The sequence below is a fragment of the Oncorhynchus nerka genome, linkage group LG1 (genome assembly GCF_034236695.1).
Source record: "Oncorhynchus nerka isolate Pitt River linkage group LG1, Oner_Uvic_2.0, whole genome shotgun sequence".
NCBI lineage: Eukaryota > Metazoa > Chordata > Actinopteri > Salmoniformes > Salmonidae > Oncorhynchus > Oncorhynchus nerka.
Genome location: NC_088396.1, coordinates 48,374,118 through 48,389,626, shown reverse-complemented (window position 1 = coordinate 48,389,626; position 15,509 = coordinate 48,374,118). Strand labels below are relative to the sequence as shown.

The following is a 15,509-nucleotide window of genomic DNA, read 5'->3' as shown; positions in this document are numbered from 1 at the left end:
GAGAATGTTGTATCAGTAGACAAAACATGAACCTGAAATAATAAATGACTGTTCTCTCTTTTCAGCTATGTGACAGCCTCAAAAATGATACTCCTGTGTACGGGTCTGCAGCGAATCACAGCCAGCCACCAGAGAGAAGAAAATGTAACCACAGGACATGTGAGAGTTGATGGACACCCTATGTTCATCAATGGACAGAAAGTTCCACAGATTGAAATATAATCACGTGCTATCAGAAACCGCTGCACTTGACCCCAGGTTTAAGAAGTTAGCCTTCAGTGATGCCAGAGCGAATGATGAGGCTCTTCAAAGAATAACCTCAGCAGCAGGGAGGGACAGCCCCAGCAGTCAGCTGGCTCAGGCACCGTGGCAACAGGAAGAAGAGGGTTCAGATGGAGCAGAAGCACCAGTAGTAGTGCCACAAACGTCTTCTGTTTGGATGCTGTTTGACGAGAGAGCAACTGGGGATGCAGCAGGAAGGAATCCTCTTTTTGGTGAGCTGAGCAGAACGAGCCGGCTCACTGAAAAGAGACGGAATGCCCATCACTAGAAAACACAAATCGTTGTGGGATGAACAAGTGACAAATTTCCGGGCAATGGTGGTCCATTTAAAAATCCATTCTTCCTCCCTTACCCTGCAAGTGTATACTCGTCAGACGTAACGATACGTCATCAGAAGTGTCCTCTTAATTTGAGGGCTAAGGGGAGAGGGTGTGTCTGTTAAGTGTTTGGAATGCAACCCTTGTCTTGAAGGTTAGGAAAGCCTTACAAAGGCCCAGTGCAGTCAAAATACTATATCATATTGTACAACCGCTGATGAAACTAAAACTGTAAAAGTGTGAAAACATTTGATCAGTTTTTATTTTTTGATAGTTGCTGGTTGAAAATACAATCTACACAGGACCTTATGATCAGCAGGTTTGCATGGGCAGGGGTTTTGGCTTTCCATGGGGATATCACCATGCAGTAAATTGGTTAATGGACCAATAACAAAGAGAGTTCCAAACTAGTTTTAGTTTTCCCCTCCCCACTCAGACCATTCCTAGACAGTCCTAGCAAAATTCTTGCTAGAGAAATAGTATTTTTCTAAAAGCAATTTTAGCCCATTTTCATGGAAATCTATTACAGTAAGGTACTGTTTTGTTACCCAGAAATGATTTGATATTGATATAAAAACATCTGCATTGGGCCTTTAACATATGAATGTTCGATTGGTGTCTCTAGATTGAACGGTTCAAGAGTTACTGTTGGTGGGTCATTTTATGCTAATTTAGCTAATTTAAATCATTCTAATTTCTAAACGTTTTGAAAATGTTAAAGTTGTTGTCGGTGAAATGGTTAAAGAGCAGTAGCATATTAAATGTCTACCACTGTGTTCTTATGGTTGCCATTGAATCCATGAAATTCTATGCTAATTTATGCAAATTACGATTGTTTCTAAAGGTTTTAGAGAATTTGAAGTTAGGATAGCCTGAAGGTTTTAAAGTTGGTCTTGTAGCTTAATTGATCAAGGAGCAGGGCCATTTTGAGTAGCTACAACTATATTCCTATGGTTCTCATTCAAACCCATGTTAATTTATGCAAATGTTAAATTGCTAAGTTCAAAAAGTATAAATAGTATCACACAGCTTTTGACAAGCAATCTAAATTGAGTCGGCCTGCACATTTCAATGTTGGTTTGGTCTTTGTAACATAAATTGTACAAAAGGAGTGGTGAATCCAAATATTTCCCATTAAAGGCTATGGAGCTTTTAATACACATCTTTAAAAAGTATAAATAGTATCAAAAAACTGTATAGAATGCTCACATTTTCCCCATCTAAGTCTATGGCATTTTTATTGAGCTAATTTAAATACTGTTGTAGTACAAAAAGTACAAACGCTATCAAAAATAGCAGTCTTGCACATTTAAATCATTTAAGCGTTTAGATCGGGGGTGAAATAATAACAATGAGAGTAGGTAAGAAATGGAGACAACCTCTCCAATGAACACATTGCGAAGAATACAATGTTGCAATAACTGACTCATACAGTGAATGAGCACGAGGTCATTAGTCATCCTCAGACAAATGCACAATCATCCAAGCATTGCCATACACAACACAGACTCAGAGAAATTCTCTGCATTTTATAGTTAAGCAATAAGGCGGTGTGGTATACGGTCTGATATACCACGGCTATCAGCCAATCAGCATTCAGGGCTGGAACCACCCAGATTATAATTATATTCAACACATCAACGGTAGAACAAGTCAGTAGTAGGACATGGGGACAATAAGGAATAGATCTCCTCTTGATCCCCCTGGAACGAATGATGTGACTTAAAAGGCCTGGTCTAAAGTGCTGAACCTGGATCTGAGCCTGGATCTGAACCTGGATCTTGAGCCTGGATCTGAACCTGGATCTTGAGCCTGGATCTTGAGCCTGGATCTGAACCTGAATCTGAACCTGGATCTGAACCTGGATCTTGATCCTGGATCCTGAGCCTGGATCTTGAGCCAGCCCTGAGACGACTCCTTCAGTTTGGAAAAGTTAATCTGTGAGTCCTGAACAAAAGATTCTGTAAAATAAATAGATAAAGATTGAATCATTAGGTGGTGAATATGTTTCCTGCAGAAGCCTAATGGGTACACAGCAGATCCCACTATCTCATAATGATGATCTTTTCACAATTATTAGCAATTTAGTCATCAATAATGTACATGTATACTGAAAAACAAAATGTCTGAACAAACTGCTCGTCGTCCTCACCAGGGTCTTGACTTGACTGCTGTTTGGCGTCGTAACCAACTTCAGTGAACAAATGCTTACCTTCGATGGCCACTGGCACGCTGGAGAAGTGTGCTCTTCACAGCTGAATCCCGGTTTCAACTCAACCGTGCAGATGGCAGACAGCATGCATGGCGTTGTGTGGGCGAGTGGTTTTCTGATGTCAACTTTGTGAACAGAGTGCCCCATGGTGGGGTTATGGTATTGGCAGGCATAAGCCGTGGACAATGAACACAGTTGCATTTTATTGATGGCAATTTGAATGCACAGAGATACTATGACGATATCCTGAGGCCCATTGTCATGCCATTCATCCGACCACCATCACCTTATGTTTCAGCATGATAATTCACGCCCACATGTCACAAGGATCTGTACACAATTCCTGGAAACTGAAAATGTCCCAGTTCTTCCACGGCCTCACCAGACAAGTCACCCATTGAGCATGTTTGGGATGCTCTGGATCGGCGTGTACGACATCACGTTCCAGTTCCCGCCAATATCCAACAACTTCGCACAGCCATTCACAGGCCACAATTAACAACATTCCACAGGCCACAATTAACAACATTCCACAAGACCACAATTAACAGCCTGATCAACTCTATGTGAAGGAGATGTGTCGCTCTGCATGAAGAGAATGGTGGTCACACCAGATACTGACTGGTTTTATGATTTGTCACCAATAGATTAGGGCCTAATTAATTTATTTCAATTGACCGATTTCCTTATATGACCTGTAACTCAGTAAAATCTTTGAAATTGTTGCATGTTGTGTTTATATGTTTTTGTTCAGTGTATATCAACACACAACATAGTGGTTAGCATCTCACAACCCACTATCTAAGGAGGCACCAGATCAGCGTGTGTCCTGTACTCACAGACAGAGCCGAGGATGCCTCCTTTTAAAAAGTATCCATGCCCAAACTGTAAAATGGAGAGAAAAGTGTCAGATACAGGCACTAAGGCCTAGATTCAATCAGTTAAAGCTTTAAAAATGGGAAATTCCACCACTTTTCAACCTCGTTTTCATTTTCTCCAGCAGCAAACCATTGCCTACACATTTATGTTTCTATGATCTGTGGTTAGAAAGATGAGAAGGAAGATCTCTGTGACATCACAGGGTTGGATAAAAAAAAACGGTGATTTTCAAAACCCACACAGAGTTTCAAGCCAGATTAGAACTTTTGAACTTTTATATATTTTCTTTCTAACAAAAAGTAGAAATGTGTCGTTTTTTACACATGTATACAGTGGTATTGTGCTGGAGGTGTTGAAAAGTGGTGGAGTTGCCCTTTAACCCTGTTCTCAACTGGATGGTAGAGCATATTTTGACAGTGGATTTAGAACTGGATATGAACAAAAACCTTCACGGGAACCTGATTGGTCAACTCCCCTAACCTTCCTGCACCAATGAACATAATTTGTATGATTTTGGCTTACTGCAGTTCAGTGTTGTGGCACTCTAACTTTTCCCATTCAGAGGACTGTAAGAAGACTCCAAATCAGTCACCAGAGATGTTGGTCAAAAGGCAGTAATTCAATTGGTGAGGAATTAATATAGCACCATTCCTGTTAGCAGAGACCTTGAATAGTAGGAATAGGAAAATAAATAGTTAAAATGTAAAAAAACTAAAATGCAAGAATCTTGTAAACATTTTCTTAATCAGGTGGTTGATATGTCAGTAAAAAGTACTGTGGACTAAGAATAGGGTACATGTAGTTTTTATTAAAAATACTTACTTTGGTGAAAAACATGATTGATTTGTTGACAAGACACTACAGTATGTTACGCAACATAAATGGGTTAAACCACATTTCATGCCCCATGGGGACAATTAATCAATATTCAGTCTGTAAAATAATAAAAACTTCTCTTTGTCAAGCAGCTGGATGGACTACAGGAGAAAGAGGGGCGAGCACGCCCCCATCCACATCGACAGGGCTGTAGTGGAGCGGGTCAAGAGCTTCAAGTTCCTCAGTGTCCGCATCACTAAGGAATTAACATGGTCCACACAAACCCACAGAGTCGTGAAGAGGGTACGAAAGCACCTCTTGCCCCTCAGGAGGCTGAAATTATTTGGCAAGGGCCCTCAGATCCTGAAACAATTCTACAGCTTCACCATAGAAAGCATCTTGACTGGCTGCGGCACCGCCAGGTATGGCAAATCCACTACACTCGGCCACAAAGCACTACAGAGGGTAATGTGGACAGCCCAGTACATCACGGGTGCCGGGCTCCCTGCCATCCAGGTCTTCTATACCAGGCGGTGTCAAGAGGAAGGCCCCAAAAATTGCCAGACTCCAGCCACCAAAACCATAGACTGTTCACTCTGCTACTGTCCGGCAAACGGTACCGGAGCATCGGCCCACGGACCAACAGACTCCGAGACAGCTTCTACCCCCAAGCCATAAGATTGCTTAATAGCCATAAGACTGCTAAATAGTTAATGGTTACCCAGACTATCTGCACTGACTCTATGCACACTCACAAGACTATACTTTATATACACACTATATATACACTATATATACACTCACACATACACCCAACCACAAACACACACACACACTTTTACACTCTTAATTTGCTGCTGCTACTCTGCTCTTTATTTTACTCTTATTATTATCTATCCTGATGCCTATTATCTTTACTCTGCCTCCATGTACATATCTACCTCAAATATCTCGTACCCCTGCACATTTATCTGGTACTGGTACTCCCTTTATGTAGCTCCTCATTGATCTGGTACTGGTACTTCCTGTATATAGCTCCTCATTGATCTGGTACTGGTACTTCCTGTATATAGCTCATTGATCTGGTACTTCCTGTATATAGCTCCTCATTGATCTGGTACTGGTACTTCCTGTATGTAGCTCCTCATTGATCTGGTACTGGTACTTCCTGTATGTAACTCCTCATTGATCTGGTACTGGTACTTCCTGTATATAGCTCCTCATTGATCTGGTACTGGTACTTCCTGTATATAGCTCCTCATTGATCTGGTACTGGTACTTCCTGTATGTAGCTCCTCATTGATCTGGTACTGGTACTTCCTGTATGTAGCTCCTCATTGATCTGGTACTGGTACTTCCTGTATATAGCTCCTCATTGATCTGGTACTGGTACTTCCTGTATATAGCTCCTCATTGATCTGGTACTTCCTGTATATAGCTCCTCATTGATCTGGTACAGGTACTTCCTGTATGTAGCTCATCATTGATCTGGTACTGGTACTTCCTGTATGTAGCTCCTCATTGATCTGGTACTGGTACTTCCTGTATGTAGCTCCTCATTGATCTGGTACTGGTACTTCCTGTATATAGCTCCTCATTGATCTGGTACTGGTACTTCCTGTATGTAGCTCCTCATTGATCTGGTACTGGTACTTCCTGTATGTAGCTCCACATTGATCTGGTACTGGTAGCTTCCTGTATATAGCTCTTCTGGTACTGGTACTATAGCTCCTCATTGATCTGGTACTGGTACTTCCTGTATGTAGCTCCTCATTGATCTGGTACTGGTACTTCCTGTATATAGCTCCTCATTGATCTGGTACTGGTACTTCCTGTATGTAGCTCCTCATTGATCTGGTACTGGTACTTCCTGTATGTAGCTCCTCATTGATCTGGTACTGGTACTTCCTGTATGTAGCTCCTCATTGATCTGGTACTTCCTGTATGTAGCTCCTCATTGATCTGGTACTTCCTGTATGTAGCTCCTCATTGATCTGGTACTGGTACTTCCTGTATGTAGCTCCTCATTGATCTGGTACTGGTACTTCCTGTATGTAGCTCCTCATTGATCTGGTACTTTCTGTATATAGCTCTACATTGATCTGGTACTGGTACTTCCTGTATATAGCTCCTCATTGATCTGGTACTTCCTGTATGTAGCTCCATTCTTGTGTATTTTATTCCTCTTGTGTTATTAAATCTTTTTTTTTATTTATTTTTTTTTGTAATGTTACCCCCTTTTTCTCCCCAATTTCGGGATATTACGATCTTGTCTCATCGCTGCAACTCCCCAACGGCCTCGGGAGAGGCCAAGGTTGAGTCAGGCCTCCTCCTCCAAACCCCGCTTCATAACATCCGCTCGCTTAACCCGGAAGCCAGCTGCAGCAATGTGTCGGAGGAAACACAGTTCAACTGACGTCCTTAAGTCAGTCTGCAGGCGCTCAGCCCGCCACAAGGAGACACTAGAGCGCAATAAGCCAAGTAAAGCCCCCCCCCGGCCAAACCCTCCCCTAACCTGGACGACGCTGGGCCAATTGTGCGCCGCCCTATGGGACTCCCGGTCACAACTGGTTGTGATCAAACCCTAAGCTGTAGTGACACCGCAACACTGCAATGCCTTGGACTGCTGCACCACTCGGGAGGCCCTTCGTGTTTTTTAAAATTTTAATTATAAATGTTTATCTCTTCATCTTTGGGAAGGGCTCGTAAGCAAGCATTTCACGGTAAAGTCTACACCCGTTGTATTCGGCGTAATCCAAATTGTAATTCGTAACATATCATACGAAATGAGTGACGGACGTCCACAAATGAATACATACCCTACGAAACATATCATATCATACTAAATGGAACGTCTCGGATTTATGTACAGGATAATGCTACGAAATGCTCTGAGACCAGGTTGGATAAGAAGACACTAGAATTGTCTTTCAGATAAAGGAAAGCAATCACGTCAGGGTACAAATTAGGAATAGTAAAGTTCAAATTAATATGATAGAGCGATTATAAGAAGGAAGTTCGGGGCTCACTATTCATTTAGATGATATAAACATGAGGATAGGGGTTGTTATACTGTACATGTGTGACAGAAGCATCAAACATTTTAAAAGACTTCACTTACAGGAGTTAGAGCTGCACTTCCTGGCTGATGAGGCAGTTTTCTTTTCATGACATAGGGGCCTACATATTTATAATACACTCACGTTCATGTTCCTATTCCACACGTCTGAGAACAGGATATGGACAGTCACATGATGGATTTATATACAGAATCAAGTGCGATACAACAGTTGCCCTCAACTTGTTTATGGTGTACATTGCCTGTATAATTTAGGCCAGATGTGTACTACTAGTTCTCAGGCTAATAAGAAAGACAGAGGTCCTTGGATAAAATATTTCAGTAGTTTATTCGTCGGTCCAACTGTACATGATACCAGTGTTGATAGGGACACGAGATGATGACTAACATGGAGTTTTACACAATGCCAGTGCTATGGCAGCACTTGGAACACACCAACTGTCTGTCAGCTGAGCTGGAAACTAAAGTCCTGGAAAAGTAACCCGTTGAGGCCTCGGCACATACAGTATGTCAGATTTGGAATAGTCATTTTTAGATAGGTTGAAAAACACACAAAATATATATTTTCTTCAATTCCACAAATGTAAAAGGATGCTCTTTCACTTGGACATGTTGATTCAATTATGCACATTGTCATTCTTTATTTCAGTACTTTGAAGCGAAATGAAATGAGATGTGGGTATAGCTGAATACAAAATGTTGGCTGATTCGCAGAGGTTTTTATTCCATGTTTATACTGATATCATTATTTCATGTAATAAACCCATAAGTTTGTGCAACATCTTTCTTTGCATAGAAATAACATTTTAATATTTAGTTTGTTGACATGCACCTTTTCTTTAGCAGCATATTTTATCTTGCGGATTTGGGACTCCCTTATAGAATTATAAGCCCACTATAGTGTGAATACATGCAGCGTACCAGCAGAGATGAACTTGATTTCTAGTAAGAGTTTATGAGAGCACAAGCCAGCCAGTATAGTGGGTGTTGATGAGGACTGTTAAATAGTGACACCACCTGATCAGACAGGTGGAACTAGTCTGCAGGGACACACTGTGTGTATGTCTGCAGCACTGTGAGAGAGAGGAACAGACAATGGGGAAAGTGCTCTGTGTGCGACAACATCCAAACATTCCACGTGATTGATTCTTTGGATTTTGAGTCACTACTGGAAGTACTTAAGGAACCCGATGACGTCATTCATAGACTGTGTCATGTGTGATCTATCTTTTTGTCGTTATCACTATGCCCTGACCTTTAGAGAAGACACATGTACTGTATACCCCTAAATCTCACCTCTGGAGAAGCACCCCTAAATCTGACCTCCGGAGAAGACACCCCTAAATCTGACCTCCGGAGAAGACACCCCTAAATCTGACCTCTGCTCTGTCCCATGTATACTGACCTTGACCCTTGACCTCTATATTGGATAAATACAGTGTGTAACGAGTGATAACTTTGCTGAACACCTAATAGGTAGATCATTACATTCTCTGGTTATCCATAGCATTTTGGACCAAATCATAATTCTGTTACTGTTTTCTTTCATTAACATTACCATAAACACCCGCTATACAACATGCTTAAAATAAACCCAAAGCAGAAATTATATGTTTAATTCAGAAGCTGCACTCTTGTTCCTCTTTTATGTACAATCTTGCCCAATGTATATATTTCCATTTATTGAATGTGGTCTGTATTTCCCATTTTTATGAGGCCATCTCCTCCATTTGATGATTCAGTAGATCTCTCTTTTTGCTGTGTGCTGTTCATAGCTTTGCCATGCAGTTCTTTGCGAGGGCTCCGCATGCCAGGGCCAGCGAGATGCACGCTCTGCGAGGGAATTCATGCCTGGTGAACCTCTGTGGACTGGCGATCAGAAGAGAGGAGTTCTGTGGCTATAGATATCAGGGTGGTGTTGTTAGGTGGTTGGGTTGTTCGGAAGGTGGGTTGTTAGGTAGGGTTGGAGGAGTTGTTCGATTGTTGGGTTGTTAGGAAGGTGGGTTGTTAGGTAGGTTGGTGGGGTTGTTAGATTGTTGGGTTGTTAGGTAGGTGGGTTGTTAGGAAGGTGGGTTGTTAGGTAGGTTGGTGGGGTTGTTAGATTGTTGGGTTGTTAGGTAGGTGGGTTGTTAGGAAGGTGGGTTGTTAGGAAGGTGGGTTGTTAGGTAGGTGGGTTAGGTAGGTTGGTGGGGTTGTTAGATTGTTGGGTTGTTAGGAAGGTGGGTTGTTAGGTAGGTGGGTGGGTTGTTAGGTAGGTGGGTTGTTAGGAAGGTGGGTTGTTAGGTAGGTGGGTTGTTAGGAAGGTGGGTTGTTAGGTAGGTGGGTTGTTAGGTAGGTGGGTTGTTAGGAAGGTGGGTTGTTAGGTAGGTGGGTTGTTAGGAAGGTGGGTTGTTAGGTAGGTGGGTTGTTAGGAAGGTGGGTTGTTAGGTAGGTGGGTTGTTAGGAAGGTGGGTTGTTAGGTAGGTGGGTTGATATTTTTGATGATTTTTTACCCCTTTTTTCTCCCCAATTTCATGGTATCCAATTGGTAGTTACAGTCTTGTTTCATTTAAGTCATTTAGCAACTCTTATCCAGAGCGACTTACAAATTGGTGCATTCACCTTATGACATCCAGGAACAGTAGTGCATCTAAATCTTTTAAGGGGAGGGGGGTGAGAGGGATTACTTTATCCAAAAAAAAAAAAAAATCATGATGAATCACATTTGAACATCAGTATGAATCACACTTGAACATCCTCACATTTGAACTGATGATGCAAACACAACCTAATCCTAGCAAGACCAAGTGGATAAATAACATCACAGTGCTTCTTGACATAACGCACATCCAACCTATATGTGCGTCCTCCAATGTGTCGGAGGAAACACCGTACACCTAGCGACCTGGTCAAAATGCACTGCGCCCCGCCACAGGAGTCGCTAGTGCGCGATGAGACAAGGATATCCCTGCCGGCCAAACCCTCCCTAACCCGGACAACGCTGTGCATCGCCCCATGGACCTCCCGGTCACGGCCGGCTGCAACAGAGCCTGGGCTTGAACCCAAAATCTCTGGTGGCACTGCGATGCAGTGCCTTAGACAACTGTGCCACCCGGGAGGCCCGGTAGGTGGATTGTTAGGTAGGTGGGTTGTTAGGTGGTGAGGTTGTTAGGTAGGTGGGTGAGGTTGTTAGGTAGGTGGGTGGGGTTGTTAGGTGTGTTGTTAGGTAGGTGGGTGGGGTTGTTAGGTATGTGGGTGGGGTTGTTTGGGGTTGATAGGTGGGTGGGTGGGGTTGTTAGGTAAGTGTGTGGAGTTGTTAGGTAGGTGGGGGGTTGTTAGGTAGGTGGGTGGGGTTGTTAGATAGGTGGGTTGTTAGGTAAGTGGGTGGGGTTGTTAGATAGGTGGGAGGGGTTGTTAGGAGGGTTGTTAGGTAAGTGTGTGGGGTTGTTAGGAAGGTGGGTGGGGTTGTTAGGTAGGTGGGTGGGGTTGTTAGGTAAGTGTGTGGGGTTGTTAGGAAGGTTGGTGTGGTTGTTAGGTGGGTGGGTTGGGTTGTTAGGTGGGATGTTAGGTAAGTGGGTGGGGTTGTTAGGTGTTGGGTGGGGTTGTTAGGTGGGTTGTTAGGTAAGTGGGTGGGGTTGTTAGATAGGTGGGAGGGGTTGTTAGGTGGGTTGTTAGGTAAGTGTGTGGGGTTGTTAGGGAGGTGGGTGTGGTTGTTAGGTAGGTGGGTGGGGTTGTTAGGTAGGTTGTTAGGCAGTTGGGTGGGGTTGTTAGGTGGGTGGGGTTGTTACGTGGTGGGGTTGTTAGGTGAGTGGGGTTGTTAGGTGGGTGGGGTTGTTAGGTGGGTGGGTTGTTAGGTGGGTAGGGTTGTTAGGTGGTGGGGTTGTTAGGTGGGTGGGGTTGTTAGGTGGGTGGGGTTGTTAGGTGGTGGGGTTCAGGGGCGGACTGAAACAATAATTCAGGCGGAGAATTTGACTCCATCCCAGGCCACCCTGTTCACACAAACCACCAGACCGCTAATTTTGTAGGCTAACCCTATTTGTTGATGTAACTGGTACCAAACTAGTTATACATTTGGCCACTATGTTAATCTGGGAAAAAAGTTACCCACATTATAAAATGCAAACATTTGGGACTGACCAACAAGTAGCCTATCTGAACACTGAGTTTTGAAGGTATGCTATGGCTATGGGTGCCCCCTCATAAACTCTATAGGAATACACCAATCATAGCACATACAAATGTACAAGGTATGGCCCCCGATTACAGTCCTACTAATAATCTCATAAATAAAGCACATATTAATCTAAAATCATAGCCTACATGTTTAGGTTTGTGCTCTTAAGTTGTAGCTGAAGGTTCCTGCTCTGAGTCTGACTCTGAACTGACCACCTCCTCCAGTTCAGCAGGAGCACCTGAAACTCTAGTGCTGCTGCTGCTTCCTTCTGCACCTTTACAAAGACAATACTCTATTATCATACTATCATTAGTGTATCAGTAGGCTACATTAATACAGCTCTGGGTATTGAAGAATGGTCTCTTAATTTGGAGATGTCTCTTAATTTGGAGTGTTCTCTTAATTTGGAGATGGTCTCTTAATTTAGAGTGTTCTCTTAATTTGGAGTGTTCTCTTAAATTTGGAGTGTTCTCTTAATTTGGAGTGTTCTGGTACTAATGGTCTCTTAATTTGAGTTTCTCATTGTTTGGAGTGGTCTCTTAATTTGGAGTGTTCTCTTAATTTGGAGTGTTCTCTTAGTAACTCTAATTTGTTTCACTTAATTTGGATGTGCTTAATTTTCCCCCAGAGCTGTATATTATTGTAGTAAATTGTAATGCTGGTACTAATGGCAAGTCCATGATCTTTGTCATTGTTGTGCTGTTGAAACATACTGTGTTACGTTCATGGATGCATTATGGTTAGGTTACTATGTTGCACTGTTTCACTGTACAGTGGATTCCTCCCTCGCTAATGTGGCATGAGTCAAACTGTTTAGACTCCATTGCCATTGTGTCACTATGTTTTAGCTAGTTGAAACATATTGCCTTCAATGTCATATTATGAGGCTACTTAGCACTCATTGCTATGATATAATTTTTAGCGAAGGCTACTTAGCTAGCTGTTTAGACTACTTGCCATTGTGTCACTACTTTTAGCTAGGCTACTTAGCTAGCCATGCTGGGTGACGTGTGTGTGTTTTAGCTAGGCTACTTAGCTAGCCATGCTGGGTGACGTGTGTGTGTGTTTTAGCTAGGCTACTTAGCTAGCCATGCTGGGTGACGTGTGTGTGTGTTTTAGCTAGGCTACTTAGCTAGCCATGCTGGGTGACGTGTGTGTGTGTGTTTTAGCTAGGCTACTTAGCTAGCCATGCTGGGTGACGTGTGTGTGTGTTTTAGCTAGGCTACTTAGCTAGCCATGCTGGGTGACGTGTGTGTGTTTTAGCTAGGCTACTTAGCTAGCCATGCTGGGTGACGTGTGTGTGTTTTAGCTAGGCTACTTAGCTAGCCATGCTGGGTGACGTGTGTGTGTGTTTTAGCTAGGCTACTTAGCTAGCCATGCTGGGTGACGTGTGTGTGTTTTAGCTAGGCTACTTAGCTAGCCATGCTGGGTGACGTGTGTGTGTGTTTTAGCTAGGCTACTTAGCTAGCCATGCTGGGTGACGTGTGTGTGTGTTTTAGCTAGGCTACTTAGCTAGCCATGCTGGGTGACGTGTGTGTGTTTTAGCTAGGCTACTTAGCTAGCCATGCTGGGTGACGTGTGTGTGTGTTTTAGCTAGGCTACTTAGCTAGCCATGCTGGGTGACGTGTGTGTGTGTTTTAGCTAGGCTACTTAGCTAGCCATGCTGGGTGACGTGTGTGTGTGTTTTAGCTAGGCTACTTAGCTAGCCATGCTGGGTGACGTGTGTGTGTGTTTTAGCTAGGCTACTTAGCTAGCCATGCTGGGTGACGTGTGTGTGTGTTTTAGCTGGTGTTTTTGACTGTGGCAAAAGGCCTTTCTGTTTTTTATTCTCTCCCTCTCTGCTCCACTTTTCCCTTTCTGACCATTTCGCTGTGCGACTTGTCTAAAATGTTATCGGTAGAGAAGCAGGTAGACGGTTGCTATGTGCGTCGTGGAGAGACCTGAGGTCATTTTTGGCACTGGGACACTGCAGCAAGAGTGTGAGAGTCGCGCCTGATTCGTGGATTCTCCGTCAACTAATTCCTGCTTGCTATATTATCGCTGGTCAAGTTGACTATTCACGGCAGTCCCAAACGACCCTCAGGCCACCGGGAATGTCCCCGGGGTTCCTGACGGCCAGTCCACCATTGGTGGGGTTGTTAGGTGAGTGGGGTTGTTAGGTAGGTGGGTGGGGTTGTTAGGTGGGTGGGTGTGGTTGTTAGGTGAGCGGGGTTGTTAGGTGGGTGGGTGTGGTTGTTAGGTGAGTGGGGTTGTTAGGTGTGTGGGTGGAGTTGTTAGTTAGGTGAGTGGAGTTGTTAGTTAGGTGAGTGGGGTTGTTAGGTAGATGAGTGGGGTTGTTAGGTAGGTGAGTGGGGTTGTTAGGTAGGTGAGTGGGGTTGTTAGGTATGTGGGTGGGGTTGTTAGGTAGGTGGGTGGGGTTGTTAGGTAGATGAGTGGGGTTGTTAGGTAGGTGGGTGGGGTTGTTAGGGAGGTGGGCGGGGTTGTTAGGTGGGTGGGGTTGTTAGGTAGGTGAGTGGGGTTGTTAGGTAGGTGGGTGAGGTTGTTAGGTGGGTGGGGTTGTTAGGTGGGTGGGTGTGGTTGTTAGGTGAGCGGGGTTGTTAGGTGGGTGGGACTGTTAGGTGGGTTGTTAGGTAGGTTGGTGGGGTTGTTAGGTGGGTTGTTAGGTGGGTGGGGTTGTTAGGTGGGTGGGTGTGGTTGTTAGGTGAGCAGGGTTGTTAGCTGGGTTGTTAGGTAGGTGGGTGAGGTTGTTAGGTGGGTTGTTAGGTGGGTGGGGTTGTTAGGTGGGTGGGTGTGGTTGTTAGGTGAGCGGGGTTGTTAGGTGGGTGGGACTGTTAGGTGGGTTGTTAGGTAGGTGGGTGAGGTTGTTAGGTGGGTTGTTAGGTAGGTGGGTGAGGTTGTTAGGGTTGAAAAAGGCTACATCTCTACATGACTATGATGGATAATGTTAAATTGTCCTCTATGTATTTTTCAAGTAAATCTAATGCCCAAAAAATCCTCCGCAGTAAGTGCAGTCCAGCTGTAGAGTACTAAGGAAGCCCAGAAGGTTTCCTCTGTGCCCGCTGACCTCTCCTCCGACCTTATATGGCGCTGGCGTTGGGGTCGTACTTTCGCTTCTTCACATTTCTTCACGTTCAGGGGAGAGTCGGAAAAGAAGACAGGGGTTAATGTCTGGTATATTACAGATTATGGTGGTACAGTAAGTGCACATTGGAGAAGCAGCCACACTCATCTCTAAGACAACAGCAGTCATATCTGGTGGTTTCATAATGGACTGTTCACTGCAGCTAAGGTCTTCAGTGACGTCACTGGAGAGTAGATTCCTGGTATTTATTTGGTACGTTAACTATTGGAATGTTAACTATTGGAATGTTAACTATTGGCACGTTAACTATTGATAAATTAACTATTGGCACGTTAACTATTGGCACGTTAACTATTGATAAATTAACTATTGGCACGTTAACTATTGGCACGTTAACTATTGATAAATTAACTATTGGCACGTTAACTATTGATAAATTAACTATTGGCATGTTAACTACTGGTACGTTAACTATTGGTACGTTAACTATTGGTATGTTAACTATTGATAAATTCACTATTGGCACGTTAACTATTGGTAGGTTAACTATTGGCATGTTAACTATTGATAAATTAACTATTGGCACGTTAACTATTGGTACGTTAACTATTGATAAATTAACTACTGGTACGTTAACTATTGGTATGTTAACTATTGATAAATTAACTACTGGTACGTTAACTATTGGT

General features: G+C 43.5%; 1 protein-coding gene across 1 annotated transcript in view; it reads right to left on the bottom strand.

Moving 5' to 3' along the window:
- Positions 1-12,679: 12,679 nt before the first annotated feature.
- Positions 12,680-15,509, bottom strand: part of LOC115119727 (disintegrin and metalloproteinase domain-containing protein 23-like) — a 54,214-nt gene continuing 51,384 nt past the window's right edge. Inside the window, exon 26 of the mRNA XM_065019425.1 lies at positions 12,680-14,861. Coding sequence (XP_064875497.1) covers positions 14,816-14,861 — 46 coding nt within the window. The 3' untranslated portion in view covers positions 12,680-14,815. The remainder of the gene's footprint in view (positions 14,862-15,509) is intronic.